General features: G+C 41.5%; 1 protein-coding gene across 1 annotated transcript; it reads left to right on the top strand.

Annotated features, from left to right (window-relative positions):
- The first annotated feature begins 216 nt into the window (after window positions 1-216).
- Window positions 217-23,668, top strand: LOC140454420 (NACHT, LRR and PYD domains-containing protein 3-like). Its single transcript, XM_072549132.1, has 9 exons — window positions 217-482; window positions 807-891; window positions 1,994-2,163; window positions 5,924-6,095; window positions 6,195-6,254; window positions 8,187-9,939; window positions 15,113-15,199; window positions 16,641-16,808; window positions 21,482-23,668. Exons 2-9 carry the CDS (start codon window positions 828-830, stop codon window positions 21,567-21,569), a joined length of 2,562 nt encoding a protein of 853 aa, XP_072405233.1. The 5' UTR covers window positions 217-482; window positions 807-827; the 3' UTR covers window positions 21,570-23,668.
- Window positions 23,669-23,883: the final 215 nt, after the last annotated feature.

The following is a 23,883-nucleotide window of genomic DNA, read 5'->3' as shown; positions in this document are numbered from 1 at the left end:
TCTAGAAATAGCAGTCTCGGTCCCACTCTTAATCCCAGGACTGTACTGCTCCCCCACCAGCCTGACTCCCCTTGCCCTTAAACCTGATGGGGAGGGCAAGGTGAATGGTGGTTTCAGGTAAGAACAGAGTGAGTCATCTGACCGTTACTGACCAATCAGCAGCCCTTCTGTCCAAAACGTTACTTTGGCATTGTGACGTCACTCCCCTCCAGGTCTGGCCCCGGAAGCTACTTCCGCTGCCTCAGCCCCTCAAGGTGTGTCCTCAAACCCGAGCCCGCTCCTTCGGGATTGATGTGGAAGCTCCCACTGAGTGAGACCGTTTCATGCCGGGTCACAGGAAGCCTTGACTGTGCTGGGTGTTGACAGTGTCGGTTAAATATTAATCTGCTCAACCTGTCACTGAGAGAGGTGTGAAAAAGGGGCTAAATCGGAATCACCTTCTTCTGTGCTGTCGATCTCTACGACAATCATATAACCAGAAGGTAACACTCTGAGATCTTAATCAAGGTGCTGGAACAAATGACTGCAGATGCTGGAATCGGAACTGAAAACAACAAATGCTGGAGATCACAGCGGGTCAGATAGCATTCACAGAGGGAGAACAAGCTGACGTTTCGAGTCTAGATGACTCTTCATCTTAATCAATACAGTTAAATATTTTTAGTGTCATTGCATTTTGATATCAACACGATCATTTTGCTGTTATTAGAATGTAGTTTGCTTCAATTTGTTGAATAGCAGCAGCAACAAAATTCCGCCAGCATCTTGATCAGTCTAACAACAATGGTACATATTCTTTTGTTTAGCTTGTGAACAAATGCAAAATTATGACGGATGGAGTAAATGTGGGACAAATACAATGTACTTCAATGAAAGGAAGAAGTGGACAAGGTAAAGTTCAAAGATCAGCTGTGTTACTGGTAATATTCCCTGATGAGTATCAGACCCTCCAGGATAGAATGTTACAATTTCAGGAAAGGCTGAGAAGTAACTGTTACTATCAGAATGGGAAACAGCATGGCAGGCATCTCAGGAGACTGCATAGCCTGAGCACAACTTGCAGATGAATGGTATTTGGTGCTTGGCCACTGGACAGACCATCTATGAACAAAAACAGTTGTTTTATCCCCTCATACATGATCTGTGGCAGCAGGAGAGATCATCTAGGCTCACGATCCTGCTACATGGAAACACAGAATTCAGTTTACTGAACCAGCTCATAACATCAATTGGATGGTCAGGCTGGTTGTAAACAGGTCTTGGCAGTGTGGCTGTGGAGGGAGGTAACTATCTGTCCTTCTGTGGTTCCATTCAAGCCCGGGTGTCCTTGGAGATGGGGCGCAGAATGTCCTTCTCAATGCCTTTAGAGGGATGGAGCACCACAGAGGCATACAGTGCTTTATTTCCCGTCCAACTCCATTTCGATTTTATCCCTTCCCTCTCTTCCTACTACGTCCGCTGCCACGTTTATATTTGGTATTGCATTGCCCAAAAAAGGCTGCGCTTGTAAATCATCAATTGAATACACATGAGTTTTTACTGGTGGTGGCTGCTCATTATACAAAAAAAAAAGAAGTTGCAGTGGGAAAGAACTCATTTTTGTGTGATAACACTTCTGGGTAGAAACATATACTAATAAAACACAGCAATGAAGGGCTCCTATGGTGCAGGGTTAGAATTCTTAAGTGTGTTCAAGTTCAGCCTGCTACCCTAAATGTGTAATATCTATGGGCAGAGTGATTAGAAATAACTAATGAGAACTGAAACAATTTAGGTTTTTGACTCTGTCATGTAGGAGGAGAAAGAGACCATTAATCCTTGTGAAAATGCTACATAAAGACAGGAAGAGTCTGCAAGTAAAATCGCACAATTATTTATTGCAAATTAATATTTTGTATCAATGGTTGAAAGTAGAAGGTTTTCGGTGTGATATTTCTTTAGCTTTTTACATCAGATTTTTTAATTGCATGTTTTGTTCACTTTCTTCTGACAGACGATGATGGAAAAGGAATTAGTCAATTGCTCAATAGTTACAGTGACAGAGAGTTAAACCTGATTACCCGATTCTACTGTGAGAGATTGGAGGATGCAATATTAGACTTGGTGGAGAGCATTGCCCTAACATTAACAGCAACTGATTCATTGAGCAATGGAAATTATGCTGTAAGTTATATTATAGAATTTTTCCATTATTCTATTATTAATCAGTAAAATGATTGAAGTGGGCATGTATTTGAAGGAACCTTTGGAAATTTAAGGAAAAGTAACAAGGTTGTGCATCTCGTTAATGATATGAAAAACCGTAAAAGTAAGGGTCAGGGGTACAAAAATAAAAAAAGCACCAGAAAATAGAAAATACTGAAACAATATTATTTTCAAAGAAAAAAAAATAATGAAAAGTTGTTTACTTGAAGGACCGATAATGAACTGAGAGCAAAATGGAAATTAGTGAGGTGGGACCCCATGGCTTAGTGGTTAGTGGATGAAATCATGTGATGATGAAAACCACATGACAGAGAATGTCAGGATAACAGATCAGTTTTAGCGAGATGGAAGAAATGCCATGATGAATATTTCACTGGGAAGAATAGCTTGTGTGTGCTCTGCAAGCAACAAGGTTCGAGCAGAGAGCACAAATAAAAATACCATGGTGGGGAGGGATTGGTGTCAGCGGTTTTAAGGGAGACGCTGGAATACCCAGTGAGTTCAGTTTCCAAATCGATTATGATGGAATTCTTCAGTTTATGTTGTATGCAGCTTTTGGTTTAAGCCCTAACACTATGGTCATTGTGTCACTTAGAACTGAGAGAGCTAAGTTTGGCTCGACCTAGAAATAAGTGAAACATTGTCACCGGCGGCACGGTGGTTCAGTGGTTAGCATTGCTGCCTCACAGCGCCAAGGTCCCAGGTTCAATTCCAGCCTCAGGCAACTGCCTGTGTGGAGTTTGCACATTTCTCCCCATGTCTGCGTTGGTTTCCTCCGGGTATTCCGGTTTCCTCCCACAGTCCAAAGATGTGCAGGTCAGGTGAGTTGGCCATGTTAAATTGCCCATAGGTTAGGTGCGTTAGTCAGAGGGAAATGGGTCTGGGTAGGTTACTCTTCAAAGGGCCCATTTGAACTCTGTAGGGAATCTAAAAAAAATAAGAAATATGTTGTCAAGTTTTAAACAGGTCACCTTATGAAGTTCAAGTTGAAGTACCAGTAAGGTGCCACTCATGTCACTGAGGCAGGTAATGTTGAGGGACTCTTGAAGAAGTGTCCTGTCCAGATCATCGAAAGTGAGGAATTACAACCCCTTGTGAAGTTTTCTTGACTTGGTAGATTAGATTAGATTCCTTACAGTGTGGAAACAGGCGCTTCAGCCCAACAAGTCCATACTGACCCTCCGAAGAGTAACCCTGAAGAAGGGCTTATGCCCGAAACGTCGATTCTCCTGTTCCTTGGATGCTGCCTGACCTACGCTTTTCCAGCAACAATTTTCAGCTCATCCTTAAACACAGGTGAGGTGCCGGAGGACTGGAAGGCTGCTCATGTTGTCCCCCTTTACAAGAAGGGTAGTAGGGATATTGCGGGTAACTACAGACCAGTGAGCCTGGCAAAAGTGGTGGGAAAGTTGCTGGAGAAGGTACTGAGGGATAGGATCTATTTATATTTGGAAAATAATGGGCTTATCAGTGATAGACAACATGGTTTTGTGCGGGGGAGATCATGCCTTACTAACTTATTAGAGTTCTTCGAGGAAGTGACCAAGTTGATGGATGAAGGAAGGGCTGTTGATGCATGCATGGACTTTAGTAAGGCATTTGATAAGGTTCCCCATTGTAGACTAACGGAGAAAGTGAAGTCACATGGTGTGCAGGGTGTTCTCGCTAGGTGGATAAAGAACTGGTTGAGCAACAGGAGACAGAGAGTAGTAGTTGAAGGGAGTTTCTTGAAATGGAGAAAGGTAACCAGTGGTAGTCCACAGGGGTCAGTGTTGGGGCCACTGTTGTTTGTGATATACATAAATGATCTGGAAGGTTGGTATGATCAGCAAGTTTGCAGATGACACGAAGATTGGTGGAGTAGTAGAAAGCATAAGGGACTGTCAGAGAATACAGGAGGGTATAGATAGACTGGAGAGTTGGGCGGAAAAGTGGCAGATGGTTTTCAATCCAGACAAATGTGTGGTGATGCATTTAGGCGAGACTAATTCAAGAGTGAATTATACAATAAATGGAAGAGCCTTGGGAAAAGTTGATGAGCAGAGAGATCTGGGAGTGCAGGTCCATTGTACCCTGAAGTTTGCTGCACAGGTGGATAGACTGGTCAAGAAGACATACAGTATGCTTGCCTTCATTGGACGGGGTATTGAATATAACAGCTGGCAAGTCATGTTAAAATTGTACAAGACATTGGTTCGGCCACATTTAGAATACTGTGTACAGTTCTGGTCGCCACATTACCAAAAGGATGTGGACGCTTTGGAGAGGTTGCAGAGAAGGTTTACGAGGGTGTTGTCTGGTCTGGAAGGTGTTAGCTATGAAGGGAGGTTGAGTAGGTTAGGTTTATTTTCATTAGAAAAAAGGAGATTGAGGGGGATCCTGATTGAGGTTCACAAAATCATAAAGGATATAGACAGGGTGGATAGAGATAAGCTTTTACCCAGGGTGAAGGATTCAATAACAAGAGGTCATGTTTTCAAGGTGAGAGATGGAAGAGTTAAGGGGGATACACGCGGCAAGTACTTCACACAGAGGGTGGTGGGTGTCTGGAGTGCGTTGCCAGCAGAGGTGGTAGAGGCAGGCACAGTAGATTTATTTAAGATGCGTCTGGGCAGATGCATGAGTAGGTGGGGAGCAGAGGGATACAGATGCTTAGGAATTGGGCAACAGGTTTAGACAGTACATTTGGATCGGCTTAGGCTTGGAGGGCTGAAGGGCCTGTTCCTGGACTGTAAATTCTCTTTGTTCTTCGTTCTTTGTAAGCACACGTGTTGAAAAGGCAACACTTCATGCAGTTGCAGTGATGTTAATATTGTATCTGTTGGTGAGCTGAAGGATATTTATGACTTCAATTATTGGAGTTTCATGATGTTATCAGAACGAGTTACCCAAATTGTCCCAAATACCATAATGACCGTTGATATCCTTTCAATTCTTACTGCAATAAAATCCTGGTAATTACAAACTTTTCAATGTTTCCTACAAAATTTCTAATTTATTGTTTTGGATTTCCTTTTTGTTTCTTTGGATATAGCAGTGAAACTAGTCCACTTTTAATGTAGGAAATTCAATGAAAGTGTTGTGGTTCTAGCTATTAAAGTGACAACATGGATCTCATGTTTGCATCATAGTTCAAGTGTTATGGATTCAAACCCAAACCCCAAAACTTCCACTTCCAATATTGTAGAGTCTGGTTTTGTTTATCACATAACTTGTTAACTGCAAGTTTCATGTCATATCCAATAGATTCCTCTATTCCTGATGAAGGGCTTTTGCCCAAAACATCGATTTTCCTGCTTCTCGGATGCTGCCTGAACTGCTGTGCTTTTCCAGCACCACTCTAATCTAGAATCTGGTTTCCAGCATCTGCAGCCCTTGTTTTTGCCTACTACTAATGTCTCCCTCATAGTACTTCTTCACAAGGGGAGGGAAGATCTCATCAGTGTGCTGAGATGAATATTCTTCACCAACGGAACATCATTAATGTAACAGCTTTTCACAATTCCGACACTGCTGTTTATCATTTTCTCTCTTTCATTGTTTTCCTTTCTATTTCTTCTTTTTCTGGTTTATTCCATTGTTCTTCCTTTGTTTCTTTCTTTCCCATCTTTTTCCCTCATTTCCTCCATCAATTAATTCTTCCATTCCGTTCCTTCATCTATTGTTTCCCTTTTCCCGTTTCCCTTTCTATTTTACCTGTTCTTCTCTTTTATTCCAGTATATCCGTAATCTGTCAGAGCATCAACAGAGAAAGGAAGCAGCAAAACATCTTCTGAACACAGTGTCCAAAACCAATGGCTGCAGAGAACGAATATTTTGGGAAACATTGGTGAAAATGCAAGAATCAAAGCCAAAACTGAAACTCATTCTGAAAGAAATTCAGAGCAGAGGTATTGTACAGTCCAAGTATTTCTAGCAATCAAACATGATTGCCTCTTTAATGGGTGAGGCTGCTACACACTACTAATGAAATGAAACATCTTTCCCAGGTTTTGACTTGCTTTATAATGCACGCATGGGAGAGATGGAAGGAGAGCTATCAGATCACCTCAAAGGGAAGTCAAAATAAAAGTAATCATTAATCATAAAAATGTACTGCATTAATTAAGTTCTAACATTTTATTTGTGTCTCACATTTCATCACTGAAAAGAAACAAACCCTCCAAATTATTACCATGAACTGTTTCTATAAAATGCGATCAAAGTTACAACACGAAGCAAATGAACTGGAACTTGGGCATGGACAGTGTTCTATCTGCCACAAATTATATGCCACATGTGTGATATTGAGCTTTGTTGGAAATTGCTGAATGCTCATTTTGATTTTCCCAGCTGCTCTGGAGCAGACTGAGCCCAACTTTCCAGTTTTAGATACTGAACCACAAGGTCACAATCAGTTTTGCAAGTCAGTTGGTTTCAAAATCTTCCCTGGTACTTTGTCAGGCCATTATTTCTTTTCCCTTCAGTCACATCAGGGTCTGAAAAGAAGTCTTGCTTTTACTGTCAATACTTGGCCTTAGGGTGCCTTTATGCAAATGTAAACCTCAATATCACCAGAGACTCAGAGTCTACAATGTCTATATTGGGCTGGAGTCACATAGAGCTCCAGACCCAGTTAAAGCTTGAATCAAATACATGACAGACTGAGTAAAGATGATGTCATTTATCGGATCACATTTGGTTCTAGACTAGTTACTGATGAAGTCAGATCTGGTGAATACAGAAGTTAGAGTGTGGTCCCATAGTGTGGACAGACTGAACTGATATGTATGTACTGGTTGAAGAAGGTCTTGATTCATATGTCGGCTCCACCCTGGGCAATGACTTGAAACACACATTGACCTAAAGAAGGTGAGGATATGGGTCACGTATAGAAACAGAATCTTTAAACATCCAAGTGTCATATTTCTACCAACTGCATATGTAGTAGAGTTCAACATGTATCAGATTGCACACATGTTGTTTGGGCATTGAATAAAGGCACAAATAGGGCTACAATGATATTAGCTTGACCTAATTGATCAACCAGGACTAGATAAGGAATTGTTTTTCAATAAGTCACATATCCCAGAAACACATTTCTACACACAGTGCTGAAACATTGGATTTGTGAAGAGCCCATATTTGCTGAAATCTTACTGACGTCAAGTGGCTGTGTCAAAGACTGTACTCAATTGTCTGGCTAGGCAATTAGTTGACTTGGAAACATATTTAGGCTCATATTGAGATAAGATTTGCTTCATCTATGTCTCGGACTTGTTAAAACATGAAATCAAATATGGGGTCAAGCTGGGTATAGGTAGATTCACACGAAGAATCAGAATAGATATGGAGTCCATTCACATACAATCTTAGACTGTACAATGAGAGGCTTCAGCTTTCGCACTGAAATGGACAATGACTTGATAAAATTGGTGGAAGATCTCAATGTGATCCTTATACATCGACAGTGTTATTTTATAATTATGGTTCACATAGCACATTTAATTGTATCACTGGTTTGTCATCCTGTTCCCAACAGTAAGCATTGAAAAAGCATTATGCACAGTCCGTATTCAGCCAGTGGGCCATATGTTTACATTAGGTATAAATTGTCTGAGATTGAAGCAGACATCAATCTTATAAACACTCTGATACTATCTCCACTAGGGACAACAGACAAAACAAAAATGAATACAGTAAATAATAATAAGTGAACAATGTGATAATATTTGGCTTCTCAGATGTTCCAATGTTAAATTCTCCTCAAATGGAGATGGAGATGACGATAGAGTGGAGGGGCTTGTCTGTTATAATGTAAAATCTACTATAATTCAGTATTTATTCGGCAAGATTAATTTCTAGCACAGCGTAGTAAAATTTGGATTTGACTCACATATTCTGTATTGCTACCCAACTCAATCTCCTTGCTTCTCGTTAATTGTTTTAATGTAGTTAATTAACAAATAAGAACAATGCCAACATAATTTTGATCATTGTCATGAAAGGTATACAAGATCAACACAAGCAACACCTCCTCCATCAAACCGAGCATGTGGTCAAACACACCATCAAAGGAGACAGCAAAATAACGACCATTTCCCTCACTGATCGATATACAGAGCTTATCATTATTTCCACTCTGCGTGAACGGAGACTAGTGGAACATGAGCTCCTTTCCAGAGGCAGAGAACATGAAGAATGGCAGCGGAAGTACGTCACCAGTGAACTCGAAAAAATCCGGATTGATCAATTATTCAGGAGCAGTTTTGGTCACTCCAGCCTGTCTGGCACCACGGTGGTTAGCGGAGTGGCTGGCATTGGTAAGACAACAATGGTGCAGAGGATGGTCCATGAATGGGCAGCAGGAAACATCTATCCTCAGTTCCAATTTGTTCTACATTTCACATTTCGAAATCTTAATGCCATCAACAGAGCCGTTTCTCTGACTGAAATGGTATTGGATCAGTACCCTTATTTAGAAAAGATAATTGAAGATATCTGGATGAAACCTGAATATCTTCTCTTGGTTTTTGATGGATTAGATGAGTACAAACACCAGATTGATTTCACTGGCCACGTGGCTGGTGATGTCTCTGTGAATCACTGTGTTGCGCCTGACTGGAGATGTGAAGTTTTTGAAATGGTGCACTCCCTGGTACAGCAACAGCTGCTCAGAGGTTGTTCTGTGCTGGTTACCAGCCGGCCGACTGCCCTTGACTCATTGGAAAAGGCCAATGTCAACCTTTGGGCTGAGATCCTGGGCTTTCTTGCTGATGAAAGAAAAGAGTTTTTCAGAAAGTTTTTTGGCAGTGAGCAACTCGCTACCAATGTCTTCAAACACGTCGAGGAGAATGAGATCCTGTACACCATGTGCTACAACCCTTCATATTGCTGGATCATTTGCTCAACCTTAGGCCCGCTCTTTACACAGCTGAAGTGCAAGCAACCTCTTCCCAAAACCATCACTCAACTTTTCTCCATCTACCTTTCCAATCTCTTGGACAACCACAAGCGAGATGTTGAGGACCAGCGGATGGTTTTACAGCGACTCGGGGAGTTGGCTTACCAGGGAGTTTCGAAAAGGAGAATTGTTTTTAATGAGAATCACTTCATTCAGCATCAGCTGGAGTCCAGCAAATTCATTTCAGGATTCATGATGGAGATCTTGGAAAGGGATGACACAGCTAAAAACATTGTGTACACATTTCTCCACCTTACCATCCAGGAATTCTTGGCCGCCCTGGCTCAGTATTTGAGTCCAAAGCATCAGAACGTGGTGGAAATGCTTCACTGTGCTTTTAAGAAGGATGATGGTCGGTTTGAGATTTTTATTCGATTTTTAGTTGGTCTTTCAACACCCACTTCATCCCGAAATCTGGAACCATTCCTGGGTCCGCTGTCTCATCACACGACCTGTCAGGTGATAGACTGGCTGCAGGCCAATGTTCAGGCAGAAATCAAAAACATGGACAGAGTCACTGGAAAGAGGAAACTGCTGAACACATTCCATTATTTGTCGGAGTCTCAGAATAGAGCTTTAGTTCAGAAGACCATTGGATCAGTGGAACGTTTGAACTTTGGGGACCCCAATCCAAAGAATGCACTGAGATTGAACCCAATGGACTGTTTTGTAATGTCTCATGTTGTACAACTTTGTGAATCAGTGATGGAGTTGAATTTGGAGAAATGTTATATTCAGGAGGAGGGGATCAAACGATTGGCCCCTGCAATCCACAAGTGCAAAGTTCTAAGGTATGTTTGATCCGGGTGAAATTAGATAACATGTCAGCAATGACCCATTGATTTTCTCTTATAAATTCCAACTGATATGAATTTCATAGGATCATAGAATCTCTACAGAGCAGAAAACGGTCATTTGGACCATCTCGTCTGCTTCAACCCTCTGAAGTGCATCCCATCCAGACCTCTCCCCTATCCCTGCATTTCCCAAGGGACATGAAAGGCTACAGAAAAGATTTAGAAGGATGTTGCCAGGGTTGGAGCGTTTGACCTTAGGGAGAGGCTGAATGGACTGGGACTGTTTTCCCTGGAGCATTGAAGGCTGAGGGTGACCTTATATATAGAGTTTATAAAGTCATGAGGAACATGTTTAGGGTAAATAGGCAAGGTCTTTTCCTTGGGATCTGGGAGTGAGAGGGGAAAGATTTAAAGGGTACTTAAGGGGCAACTTCTTCACACAGGATGGTGTGGGTATGGAATGAGCTGCCAGGGGAAGTGGTGGAGGCTGGTGCAATTACAACATTTAAAAGGCATCTGGATGGGTATATGAATAGGAATCATTTAGAGGGATATGGGCAAAATGCTGGCAAATTTGATTAGATAAATGAAGGATATCTGGTCGGCATGGACGAATTGGACCAAAGGGTCTGTTTCCTTGTTGTACATCTCTATGACTCTATAACCCATCTAGTTTGCACATCCCTGGAAACTATGGGCAATTTAGCACGATCAGTCCATCTAACCTGCACATAGTTGACTGTGGGAGGAAACCAGAGTACCCAGAGGCAACCCCCGCAGACACTGGGCGAATGTGCAAACCCCACACAGACAGTCACCCAGGGGTGGAATCAAACCCAGATCCCTGGTGCTGTGAGGAAACAGTGCTAACTGTTGAGCCACTTGTCACTATAGTAGCTGAATCACAATTACTATTCGTTTTTTTTCTGAGAGTCAAGGAGTTTTCCATGCTTTTTATTTATTTTTAATGCTACTACTGCATTGACCTTGATACTGAGTGAAAACTATTAATTGTAAGACCAATTAAGTTAGCACCAGGCTAACTTAATTGGTCTTACATTGTGAGACATTCAAAACCCACAAGGAGTCTGGCAGAGTCTTTAACTAGTGCTATGACAAGGAAACAAAGAACCGAGCCAAATCATCGTACCTCTGTGTTCACAACAGAGTAAAATTAAAACCTTCAAAGATTTTAACCTCAACAATTCCTAACCAGACTTTATAACCAATCGCAGACTCTGTTGATAATGAAACCTAGATGGTGGGTTAATAACTGAAACAACAAAAAAAAAAGCAATCTATTACCAATATAGGAACTTTAGCAGAGCAAAATTAAACAACAAAGTTTGAAACCAATAACCTTGTTTTCAGGGCAATTCACACAAAAGACAGACAAACAGACAAATAAACACAGTGAAGGGATAATTAAAATAAAGTAACAAAACTGGCCAGATTAAGTGGTTTTCATATCTTATTCTCAATGTATATTTGATGGTTTCTTTGTTAATTTTCTGAAGATATTGATCTGTGCCACCTTTGAATTCACTCTGAGGACTGAAATTCTGAAATAAAGTACAAGGTTAGGCAGGGAGCATTTAAATCTTCATGCTGTAACGTCAATAGCTAGGTTCATTCTCTCAAAAGCACAGTCCCAAAAACCGACCTAAACCGTGATCTATGCCTATGTTTGACCATCTCGTTCTCTCCCAGAAACAAATGGAAATTGGTGTTCTGAGGAAAGCTCATTGGACCAAAATATATCTATCCACAGATGCTGCCAGACCTGCTGCGCTTTTCCCTCAATTTTTGTTTTTGTTTCTTATGTCCAGTATCCACAATTCTTTTGATTTTATGTTCTATCCCAGGCTTGTTCACAACAATTCCCAGGTACTGGCCTGATCAATTCCCAAACATTTCTTATCTGGTTCAATGTGCTGCTCTCCCACCGTGCTGAAACATCTACAGGATCCTATTGATCAAGAGCTAACCTGCCATTAACTGTGAGGCCCCACCTCGCGAACAAACAGCAGCTTGTTTGTTTGTTTTGTTGAAACACAAGTTGCTGTCCACAATCCAAAGATCATTTCCAGCTCATTGCAGTTCACTGCTACAAATCAAAATTGATGAAATAATAAATTAAACGAAAAGTTGGCGAAGGTTTGAACACTAATCCTAAGAGGCCCTCAATTAAATGAACAGACCTGGTGTGTGACTGAACACAGTTCACTGACAGAGAATAGCAATGGAGATCAGGTGGCAAATCAAACTGTTAAACCCAATCTCTGTTACCAATTGTGTGCCATTGCAGAGATGAATATCATCCTTTGTAGTTTACTTTTACAAACCAAAGCTAATCTGGTATTGTATTTGACCCAACCATTCACTCGATAAATAGTAAGTGAATGCTGTACCTAGTTCAATGCAGAATACGTTGCTAACACAGCAAGGCTGCCATTCATGTATCTGAAACTGTTACGGGTGAGGGTCAGGGTGGGTTTGAAATAGAGGCTCAACAGTCTGTGATTTACAGCAGGCATGATCTGCCCTTTGTGGTAGCACAAAATTCACCATTCACCCCAGCAGCAGGGAGATTGGGCAGCTCATCACCACATATTTTACATGACTGTTGGGATGAACTATTATCCATTCTGCTTGGAACTGAAAACATGGCTTGTGTATTGTTAAATACAATAGAGATGCAGGAATTTATTGATTGATTGATGTCTATAAGTCTTTTTCTTTGTTGTGTTATCCAAGCAGGGCAATAATGCCTCACAATTAACCATTGCTTTTACTCTTTGCTGGATTACATATGGATGAGTTCAATGGAATAAAATTGCACAAATGTTTAAAAAAATTGGATATAAGACAATCAATTTTCTGTCTTGCGTTCAACTTGTCAGAGTCAAATAACATGGAAACAGACCCTTTCCAGTCCATGCTGAACGTAATCCCAAACTAAACTCGTCCCACCTGCCTGCTCCAGGCCCATATCCCTCCGAACCTTTCCTTCTCATGTATTTATCAAAATATCTTTTAGAGTCATAGAGATGTACAGCACGGAAACAGACCCTTCGGTCCAACCTGTCCACGCCGATCAGATATCCCAACCCAACCTAGTCCCACCTGCCAGCACCCAGCCCATATCCCTCCAAACCCTTCCTATTCATATACCCATCTAAATGCCTCTTAAATGTTGCAATTGTACCAGCCTCCACCACATCCTTTGGCAGCTCATTCCATACACGTACCACCCTCTGCGTGAAAAAGTTGCCCCTTAGGTCTCTTTTATATCTTTCCCCTCTCACCCTAAACCTATGCTCTCTAGTTCTGGAATACACAACCCCAGGGAAAAGACTTTGTCTATTTAGCCTATCCATGCCCCTCATAATTTTGTAAACCTCTATAAGGTCACCCCACAGCCTCCGATGCTCGAGGGAAAGCAGCCCCAGCCTGTTCAGCCTCTCCCTATAGCTCAAATCCTCCAGCCCTGGCAAGATCTTTGTAAATCTTTTCTGAACCCTTTCAAGTTCAGAACATCTTTCCAATAGGATGGAGACCAGAATTACACACAATATTCCAACAGTGGCCTAACCAATGTCTGGTACAGCCACAACATGACCTCCCAACTCCTGTACTCAATACTCTGACCAAAGAAGGAAAGCATACCATACCTTCTTCACTATCCTATCTACCTGTGACTCCACTTTCAAGGAGCTATGAACCTGCACTCCAAGGTCTCTTTGTTCAGCAACATTCCCTAGGACCTTACCATTAAGTGTATAAGTCCTGCTAAGATTTGCTTTCCCAAAATGCAGCACCTTGCATTTATCTGAATTAAACTCCATCTGCCACTAATTGCACCCATATCCACCACTTCCTCAGGAACTACCCTGAGTTTAAAAAAATTTCTTCTTGTGACTTTTTTAACTCTGTCTCTTCTCACCTTAAAAATGTGCCCCTAGTCTTGAAATCCCCATCCTCGGGAAAAGACACCTACCTTTCAGCCTTTTTATACCGCTGATGATTTTATAATCCTCTGAGGTCACTTCTCAACCTCTTATGCTCCAGTGGGAAAAAATCCCAGTCTATCCAGTCTCTCCTTATAACTCAAACCTTCCATATCAACAGCTTCCTGGTAAACCTTTTCTGAACTTTCTCCACCTTAATAATATTCTTCTTTTACCGAAGTGACTATAACTGGACACAGTATTCCAGAAGAGGCCTCACCAATGCAAACTTCAAAGAGTTATGTTCCTGAATCCTTAGCTCCCTCTGTTGTTGAACACTGCCCAAAGCCCTCCCATTAACTGATTAACTTCTCCCCAAGTTTGTTGTATCAAAATGCATTTATCTAGATTGAACTCCATCTGCCGTTTCTCAACCCATTGACCCATTTTGTCAAAATCCCTTAGAAAATCCTCTTCTTTTCTATGCCACCAATTTTGATATCATTTGCAAACTTACTAACCATGCCTTCTGTATTTTCATCCAAATTGTTTCTATAAGTGACAAACAAAAGATAAGCCAGAACCGATCCCCGTGGAACATCGGTGGTGACGGGCCTCCAAGTCTGAAAAACAACCCTCCACTTTGTCTCCTGCTGTTAAGCCAATTTTGTATCCAGTTGGCAAACTCTCCGTGAATCCCATGTGTCCAGTTTTGGGTTAAAATATATATTCTATTTCCAGATCATAAAATGGGTAGTACCTAATAAGGCCATCTGGTCAATTATGTCTGCACTGGCTCCTTAAATGGCCTACACACTTCATCCTTTTCCCCTCCTCTTCCCTTAAAGCTATCACATGTTTTCTCCTTCAGGTATATATCAAATTCGTCTTTTCAGAATTGTGCTGGGTTGTACTGTCAATAGCCTTTCAGTCAGTGAACGAGTAACAGCAATTTACTGAGTAAAATATATGACAAGAACTGTACACTTCTCATTTTTCACCATTCAAGCAATTAATCTACTGTTTGAAATATGTGTTCACTGGTCACCAACTAATTCAGTCAGAATAGTTATGCAAGATTTCAATCTGTTTTCTAATACTGCACAACACTGTTCTATCTGCCCATGCCTCAGTATGAAACAATTGGATGGAGTTTCTTAAGGTGAAGTTTATGCTATGTTAATCAGAGAGATTGTTTTTTTCTTCTTGGCTGTTAGGCTGAATGACAATAACATTGGAGATACAGGAGTCAACATTTTGTCTGCATCATTGGCGCATTTGGAATGCAAAACAAAGCGATTGGAGTAGGTAATCTTCCCAACATTAACCCCAAATTTTATGTGCAATGATTTGTGGCAAGTTGGGAATTTGCTGTATCTTTGGCATGACCACTGTTGAATATATAGGGGAAGGTGAGGACTGCAGATGCTGGAGTCCAGCAGCATCCGAAGAGCAGGAAAATCGATGTTTTGAACATAAACCCTTCATTAGGACTCCTGATGAAGGCTTTATGTTCGGAATGTCGATTTTCCTGCTTCTCGGATGCTGCCTGACCGACTGTGCTTTTCCAGCACCACATTCTTCGATCTTGCTAGACTGCACCTGGAGTGTTCTGTTCTGTTCTGCACAACAAGTATATATTAGACTTCAATCAAATTTCAACAGGAAGATATTAAGGAGAAATTGAATCAGAATCTTTTTGTGGAAATTATGGTCACATGGTAACCAATGGAGATGTTTAAAATGTTGAATGATGGGACTGGGTCGTTAGCTAAAAGATCGAGGAAAGAGCATTATTTTAAAGTTACAGTTCAGCCATCATTCAGGAGCCAGTTCAAACCACACTTCTTCCAACTAGAGAAGCACAATTTTCAGATTCTCAACAAAAAGAGTTGTTAAGATTCAGAGATGAAAGTAAAAAAGTTAATTTGTTTTGTTCAATTAATACAATTTAGCCTAAGCTGATGTGTTTACATCCCATGTTGTTACAATGCTTGAGGAGAGATGCAGGGCATCGGAGAAAGGAAGAAATGACTCATGAAAAGGATTTCATGGATCGTGAACATAAGGTCTGAAGATAGATTGCAAACATTGGATCTGTCTCCATTAAGGAAAGGAAGCTGTGATGTAATTTAAATGAAGTAGTAAAAATGATAATTTCAGTGGAAAGAGTCGATAGCAATAAACTGTTCACTGCCATGAAATGATCAAGTATATCAGCACAAAAATTCAAGAAATTGCCAAAAGAAGCAAGAACAATGTGAGATCATCTTTTCTGCACAGTGACTGGTTAAGGTTGGAATGTTGTGCCTGACTGACATCATGGCAGAGGCTGGTTCAACTGAAGCGTTCAAAAAGGAATTAAACTTTGGTATGGAAAGGCCCAGTGCACAGGGACACGGGATACAGAGTGGCAGGAAGTGAATTGCTCATTCGGAGCCTCGAATCACCTCCTCCTTCACTGTACCCTGTTTGATTCTGTGAGGCTGTAGGAACGCATATTCTTTTCAAAATTAAGAGTAATGCCTTTCAATTAAGGAATAATAGTGTTAAAGATTAAAAGCATTAAAGTTAATTGATTATTAGTTCATCATTACTGAGTCAAATAAAATGAAAAGGAGGCTGATGGTTCAAAAGCTTTCTCACTTTGTTATGCTGATCCAATTATTGCTCTTCCTTCTCAGTGGAATTTCATTTATCTTTTCAAGCTGTATTGAAAACTGATTTGTAATTATCAATCTTTAGTTTGCAGGATAACAATCTGACATTTGCTTGCATTGAAGACCTGAGGATGGCATTTAGTCAGAGCGAATCATTGTCAATGCTTTTCCTGGATGGAAATAAATTCACAGATGATTGCATTCCAAAAATGAGAAACTTCATCATCAACTGCAAGAATTTGGAGCTGATTCAGTGAGTGCATATGTTAAAACATTAAACATTTCCATTGTATTGTAAACAATAATTTCCTTAAATCATGTCCACAGCAAGTTCTTCAGGGGTGCTTAACATATTAATTCACCGGAACATACAAAATCAGAGCAGCAGCAGGCCATTCAGCCCATAGACCCTGATCTATCATTACATATACCATGAATGATTATCCAACTTTAAACCCTATTCCTGTTTTCTCCTTGATATCCTTGACCCCTTTAACCCTGAAGAACTTTATCTGCCTGGTGTTATAGAGATGTTCAACACAGAAACAGGCTTTTTTGTCTAACTGTCCATGTTGAACAGATACCCCAAATTAATCTAGTTCAGATGGAGTTTAATTTAGATAAATGTGAGGTGCTACATTTTGGAAAGGCAAATCAGGGCATGACTTATACACTTAATGGGAAGGTCCTGGGGACTGTGCTGAACAAAGAGACCTTGAAGTGCAGGTTCATAGTTCCTTGCAAGTGGACTCACAGGTAGATAGGATAGTGAAGAAGGCATTTGGTATGCTTTCCTTTATTGGTCAGAGGACTGAGTATAGGAGTTGGGAGGTCATGTTGAAGCTGTACATGACATTGGTTAGGCCACTTTTGGAATATTCTGCGCAATTCTGGTGTCTCTCCGAGAGGAAGGATGTTGTGAAACTTGGAAGGGTTCAGAAAAGATTTACAAAGTTATTGTCAGTGTTGGAGGCTTTGAGCTGTACGGAGAGGCTGAATAAACTCTGTTTTCTCTGGATCGTCGGAGGTTGAGGGGTGACCTTATAGAGGTTTATAAAATAATGAGTCCAATGGTTAGGGTAAATAGACGAGGTCTTTCTCTGGGATGGGGGAGTCCAGAACTAGAGGGCATAGGTGTAGGGTGAGAGGGGAAACATTGAAAAGGGACCTAAGGGGCAACCTCTTCATGCAGAGGGTGGTGCTTGTATGGAATGAGCAACCAGCGAAATGGTGGAGGCTGGTACAATTATGATGTTTAAAAGGCATCTGGGTGGGCACAAGAATAGGAAGGAAATGGGACAAGCGCTGGCAAATGGAAGTAGATTAGGTTAGGATGTGGAGCTGCCAGTGTTGGACTGGGGTATACAAAGTTTAAAAATCACTCAACACCAGGTTATAGTCCAACAGGTTTAATTGGGAGCACTAGCTTTCGGAGCGCTGCTCCGGACAACCACCTGATGAAGGAGCAGTGCTCCAAAAGCTAGTGCTTCCAATTAAACCTGTTGGACTATAACCTGGTGTTGAATGATTTTTGGATTAGGTTCGGATATCTGGTCAGCATGGACAAGTTGGACCGAAGGATCTGTTTCTGTGCTGTACATGTCTCTGACTTGTTATGGACCAAGCCAGACCCCCTCAAAACATTTCAAGAAAGTAGCCTAGACCCTAACTTTGCTCGTTGTTTTAAGAAAGTGTAAAGTGGATATTCCAGGAGAGGTGCCATTGGTCAATCCACTTCGTTTTAAACAAAACCAAATTTATTTACAAGATTACCCAATGAAATAGAAGCAAAGAGAACTGAATGCAGAATAACCTCACCTATCCAAAAACCAAACAGACTTTACCTGTTGTTCCCTATACTTGCAACAATCCCCATAAACACCTTGTGGCGCAAAAGGTAGCATCAAACACCGGGTCTTACAGGAGAGAGATGTCAGACAGAGAGGATCAGCACGAACCTGCTTCTTTCACGTAACTGTTTCTTGGATCAGCAGCCTCAAAACACTCCCTGTCTGCTTTCAGTGAATAGCCAGACGTCCAAAAACCAAACCAAATCAAACCAGAGAAAAGCTGAGCTGGGGGAAGTGACCATTCCCCTTTCATTGCACAAATTCTTTTAAAAATAAAACTTTTTGCTGGAGGCAGTATCTGTAGTTATAATCAAACTGGCCCGAAAACCCTTTGAAACCCAAACCTTTTGGAACCTGTGTCTTTTACGATCTCTCTGGGGGGAACAAAACCAAGTGCAACAGAACCTTGTTAAAGGAGCAGCATCATCACAGACTCTATTTGACAGCATTTGGCCCTAATCCCCCTCAACCCTTCGCATTCATAAACCCATCCAGATGCCTTTTATATGCTGTAATTGTACCAGCCTCCACTACTTCCTTTGGCAGCTCATTCCAATCTCATACCATCCCACTGTGTGAAAAAGTTGCCCCTTAGGACCCTTTTAAATCTTGCCCCCTCAACTTAACCCTATGCCCTCTAGTTTTGGTCTCCCCCAACCCTGGGGAAAACATCTTGTCTATTTGCCCTACCCATGCTCCTCATTGTTTTATAAACCTCAATAAGGTCACCCCTCAGCCTCCCATGCTTCAAGGGTAACAACCCCAGCCTATTCAGCCTCTCCCTCTAGATCAAACCCTCCAACCCCAGCAACATCCTTGTAAATCCTTTCTGAACCATTTCAACTTTCACAACATCCTTCCGATAACAAGAAGCCCAGAGCTGCATGCAGCATTTCAAAAGTGGCCAAAGCAATGGCCTGCACAGCCACAACATGACATACTAAAGCAAAGAAATACAGATAGTAGAAACCTGAAACAAAAGCCAAAACTGCTGAAGAAACTCAACAAGCCTGACAGCATCTGTGAAGAGAAAGTAAAGTTAATGTTTCGAGTCCAGTGATCCTTCTTCACAGCTGACTCTGTTTCTCTATCTGTAAACCTGCTGAGTTTCACCAGAAATTTCTGTTCTTTTTGAGAACAATATTTAACTTTTTCTTTCCAACCATTCAGTGTTTTAGCCAACAAACATTCTCTCTGACAGTGAATATCACAGCCTCACCTCAACCTGAGTGAAGAAATTTATCCTCATCTCAGCTCGAAATAGCCTACCCCAGATCCTTAGACATTGACCCTTTGTTCTGGACCTTGGTAACATCCTTCCTGTGTTTACCCTGACCTTTCCTGTTAGAATTTTGTAGGTTTCTAAAAGGTGCCCCATATTATTCTAACCTACAGTGGAAATAGTCCTAACTGATCCAGTCACTCTTCATTCATCAGTCCTGCTATCCCACGATCCGTCTGGGAAACCTTTGTTGCATTCCTTCTATGCATGAATGTCCTTCCTTAGATAAGGGACAAAAACTATACACATGACTTCAGGTGTGGTCTCACCAAGGCAACTGCATGTAGGCAACTAGACAGCCCTGCTCATGTCGTTGAATCCTCTTCTCTTTTTTTTCTCTTTTTCTGTCTCTCTCTCTCTGCCTCTGTCTATCTGTCTCTCTCTCTCTCTCTCTCTCTCTCTCTCTGCGCCTCTCTCACACCCGGACTCTCTTCGCCTCAGCATGCTACTCTCTAAGGGGTTGTGGGAGGGAGAGAGACTGTCACACATCTCCTTCTGGAATTTGTCTTTGCAAAAGAAGTCTGGAGAAAGATGCAGTGGCCTTTGTCAAGGTTTGTCCTGAGTAGCTCCATGACGCAAGACTCTGTGTTCTACAGTCTATTCCCCGGGACGCACACTGAGACAAACATCAACTGCTCCTGGAGGACCGTCACCTTGCTGAAAGACACTCTTTGCTCTGCCTTAAAGTTGTTGATTGTTAGTTCCCACCTGAATCACACACACTGCTGTTCACCCTCCCTTTCCAGGGGTTAATCCAGCTGTTCTTTGACACTGAACAGTCAGCAATCTCCTTCCCTGTTCTAGTGATTCAACTCCCAGAATTTTCCTCAGTCACTTCTCACTACCACCCTCTGGTGGATGCTCTTCCACCTGCTGAGCCCCATGGCCTCCGCGATTCCCATCTCATTAAGTTGAAACAAGTTGTTATTTCTTATTGGTTCCCTTTGCGTGAGTTTCAGGTCTAGTCTGGTTGACAATGTCCTCACGAATTAACGAATTTGGTCCCTTGTGTTGCTACTGAGAATCTGATGCTCCCCAGTCTTTGCCATTTGCCATTTGAAGCACGTCTTTGAGGTGGTGTTCAAAGTGCAATCAACATTTCAGTGTGAAGTGATGAAAAATCAGCAAAATAAAAATCCTTGCCCATATCTGTCTTGATACCAGTCGTTAGGAAGGAGTCATTACCGTGTTAATTATGTGTGTTGTAAACTTTTTAGTGCCGAAGTTGAAACCAGATATCCATCCCATTTTCATTCCATATTCATATCTGAAACATACATCTTTAACCACACATTATGTATCAGTCAGAACTATTTAATATCTTCTGAAAATACCTCTGGGCCAGACCAGGTAAGATTCCCAGATTCCCTTTGGTGATGGACATGAGTGAAGCAGATGTGTATTTACAGCAATCACTGATTAGGTTCTACAATGGTGACTATGAAACTAACTTTCAATTCCAGATGGATTAATTATTTGAGATAAAATTCAGACAGTTGCTGGTATTTGTACTCTAGGTCACTGCATTACAAGTCCAATGTGATTTCCCCCAGTCCAACTACATCCTCAATTTACATCATTCCCCAAATATCAACACCTTAGTTTCTTACAGCACTGTCTGTGTGTGCAGCAGCTCATTAGATTCTCTCTCCCCCACCACTTACACCCATTTGTTAATGTGTAGCTGCTCAAAGTTTGATTTCAAAATGTGTGTTTCAATTGGAAAATTATGAATGATTCTGTCATTTGAACTTTATTAATTGGTTGGTTATTAATCATTAATTTCTTTCTTAGATTATGGAGGAATCAGTTCAGTTCAGATGGAAAGAAGCAGCTCCGATCACTCAGAGAATGCAGGGCTGGTGTCCGAGTATTTGTGTGATCAAAGGATGAAGAAATTGCTAACTATTTGGACTTGATATTACTGAGAGGTGTATTTCTCTCACCTCCATCAAGTGAAACACATGAGATATTACATTGACTCAAGAAAAACAATTCCTGGAATTGTGAAATAGAATGGGAACGATGTGGAGTATTCAGTAGAAACTTTCAGTAGCAGTTGGTGAGTGTCGGTGTGTGGGTGATATTCACCGTCGAGCACAGGGAGATGGAGCTGTGACTGTGAAGCTTTTATAAAAGAGTCCGAGAGATCGCCATCATAGAAACAGGCCTTTCGGCCAGCGTGACTATGCTATCCAGTTTTCACCGTTAAACTAGTCCCTTTTGCCTGTGTTTGGTCCATGTACCCCCCGTATCTAACCCATCCATGCACCTGTCTAAATGTTTCTTAAATGATGAAATTGCACTCACTTCCACCACCTCTGGCAGCCCATTCCAGACACTCACCATCCTCAGTGTAAAGAAAACTGCCTCTCTATACCCTTTTGTATCTCTCCCCTCTCACCTTAAACATATGCCCCAGAGTTTTAGACTCCCTTGGGGAAAAGCTGCTGGCTACCTACCTTATCTACGCCTCTTATGATTTTATACTTTTGTATAAGGTCACCCCTAAATCTCCTGCGCTCCAGGGGAAAATGTGCCATCCTATCTCATCTCTTCTTGTAGCTCAAACCTTCCAGTCCAGGTAACATCCTAGTAAATCCTTACTGCCCTCTTTCTAGTTTAATAGTTACTTTCTATAGTAGAGCGTCTAGAACTGCGTACAGTATTCCAAATGTGACCTCACTCATGTCATAGAGTCATACAGCATGGAAACAGACCCTTCAGTCCAACCTGTCCATGCCAAGCAGATATCCCAACCCAATCTAGTCCCACCTGCCAGCACCCGGCCCATATCCCTCCAAACCCTTCCTGTTCATATACCCATCCAAATACCTCTTAAATGTTGCAATTGTACTATCCTCCACCACTTCCTCTGGCAGCTCATTCCATACGCGCATCACCCTCTGCATGAAATAGTTGCCCCTTAGGTCTCTTTTATATCTTTCCCGTCTCATCCTAAACCTATGCCCTCTAGTTCTGGACTCCCCAACCCCAGGGAAAATACTTTGCCTATTTACCCTATGCATGCCCCTCATAATTTTGTAAACCTCTATAAGGTAATCCCTCAGCCTCCGACGCTCCAAGGAAAACAGCCCGAGCCTGTTCAGTCTCTCCCTATAGCTCAAATCCTCCAATCCAGGCAACATCCTTGTAAATCTTTTCTTAACCCTTTCAAGTTTCACAACATCTTTCCAATAGGAAGGAGACTACAATTGCATGCAATATTCCAACAGTGGTTGCAACATGACCTCCCAACTCCGATACTCAATACTCTGACCAATAAAGGAAAGCATACCAAACGCCTTCTTCATTATCCTATCTACCTGCGACTCCACTTTCAAGGAGCTATGAACCTGCACTCCAAGGTCTCCTTGTTCAGCAACACTCCCTGGGACCTTATCATGAAGTATATAAGTCCTGCTAAGATTTGCTTTCCCAAAATGCAGCACCTCGCATTTGTCTGAATTAAATTCCATCTGCCACTTCTCAGCCCATTAGCCTATCTGGTCCAGATCCTGTTGTAATCTGAGGTAACCCTCTTCGCTGTCCACTGCACCTTCAATTTTGGTGTCATTTGCAAGCTTACTAACTGTACCTCTTATGCTCACATCCAAATCATTTATGTAAATGACAAAAAGTAGAGGATCCTTGTGGCACTCCAGTGGTCACAGGCCTCCAGTCGGAAAAACAACCCTCCACCACCACCAGTCTCTGTCTTCTACCTTTGAGCCAGTTCTGTATCCAAATGGCTAGTTCTTCCACTATTCCATGAGATCTAGCCTTGCTAATTAGTCTCCCATGGGGAACCTTGTCAAAGCCTTACTGAAGTCCATATAGATCACATCTACTGCTCTGTCCTCATCAATCCTCTTTGTTACTTCTTCAAAGAACTCTTGTACGCCTGCAACAAGGCATTCCAACACCTGTACTCCATGCTCTGCAATTTGTTCAATAAACAATAAACCTGTTTGTTATTAATTATTTCTTATTATTACCTGTCTTCAGTTGTACATAAAGCTATATTCAATTTGTCTTAAACATATGTTTATTACACAAACAACCATATGTTCAAGTGTGTAATTATTCCCAGCGTTAGACTTTAGACATTAGACAATAGGTGCAGGAGTAGGCCATTCAGCCCTTCGAGCCTGCACCGCCATTCAATAAGATCATGGCTGATCATTCCTAATCAG

The sequence above is a fragment of the Chiloscyllium punctatum genome, chromosome 29 (genome assembly GCF_047496795.1).
Source record: "Chiloscyllium punctatum isolate Juve2018m chromosome 29, sChiPun1.3, whole genome shotgun sequence".
NCBI classification, from domain to species: Eukaryota; Metazoa; Chordata; class Chondrichthyes; order Orectolobiformes; family Hemiscylliidae; genus Chiloscyllium; species Chiloscyllium punctatum.
This window is presented reverse-complemented; position numbering and strand designations above follow the sequence as displayed.

Excerpts from the sequence above, each read along its gene's own strand:
- LOC140454420 (XM_072549132.1), top strand. The coding sequence starts at position 828 with ATGACGGATGGAGTAAATGTGGGACAAATACAATGTACTTCAATGAAA. Across the intron at positions 6,096-6,194 it reads GAAAGAAATTCAGAGCAGAG|GTTTTGACTTGCTTTATAAT; the intron begins GTATTGTACAGT and ends CATCTTTCCCAG. Across the intron at positions 16,809-21,481 it reads AAGAATTTGGAGCTGATTCA|ATTATGGAGGAATCAGTTCA; the intron begins GTGAGTGCATAT and ends TTTCTTTCTTAG.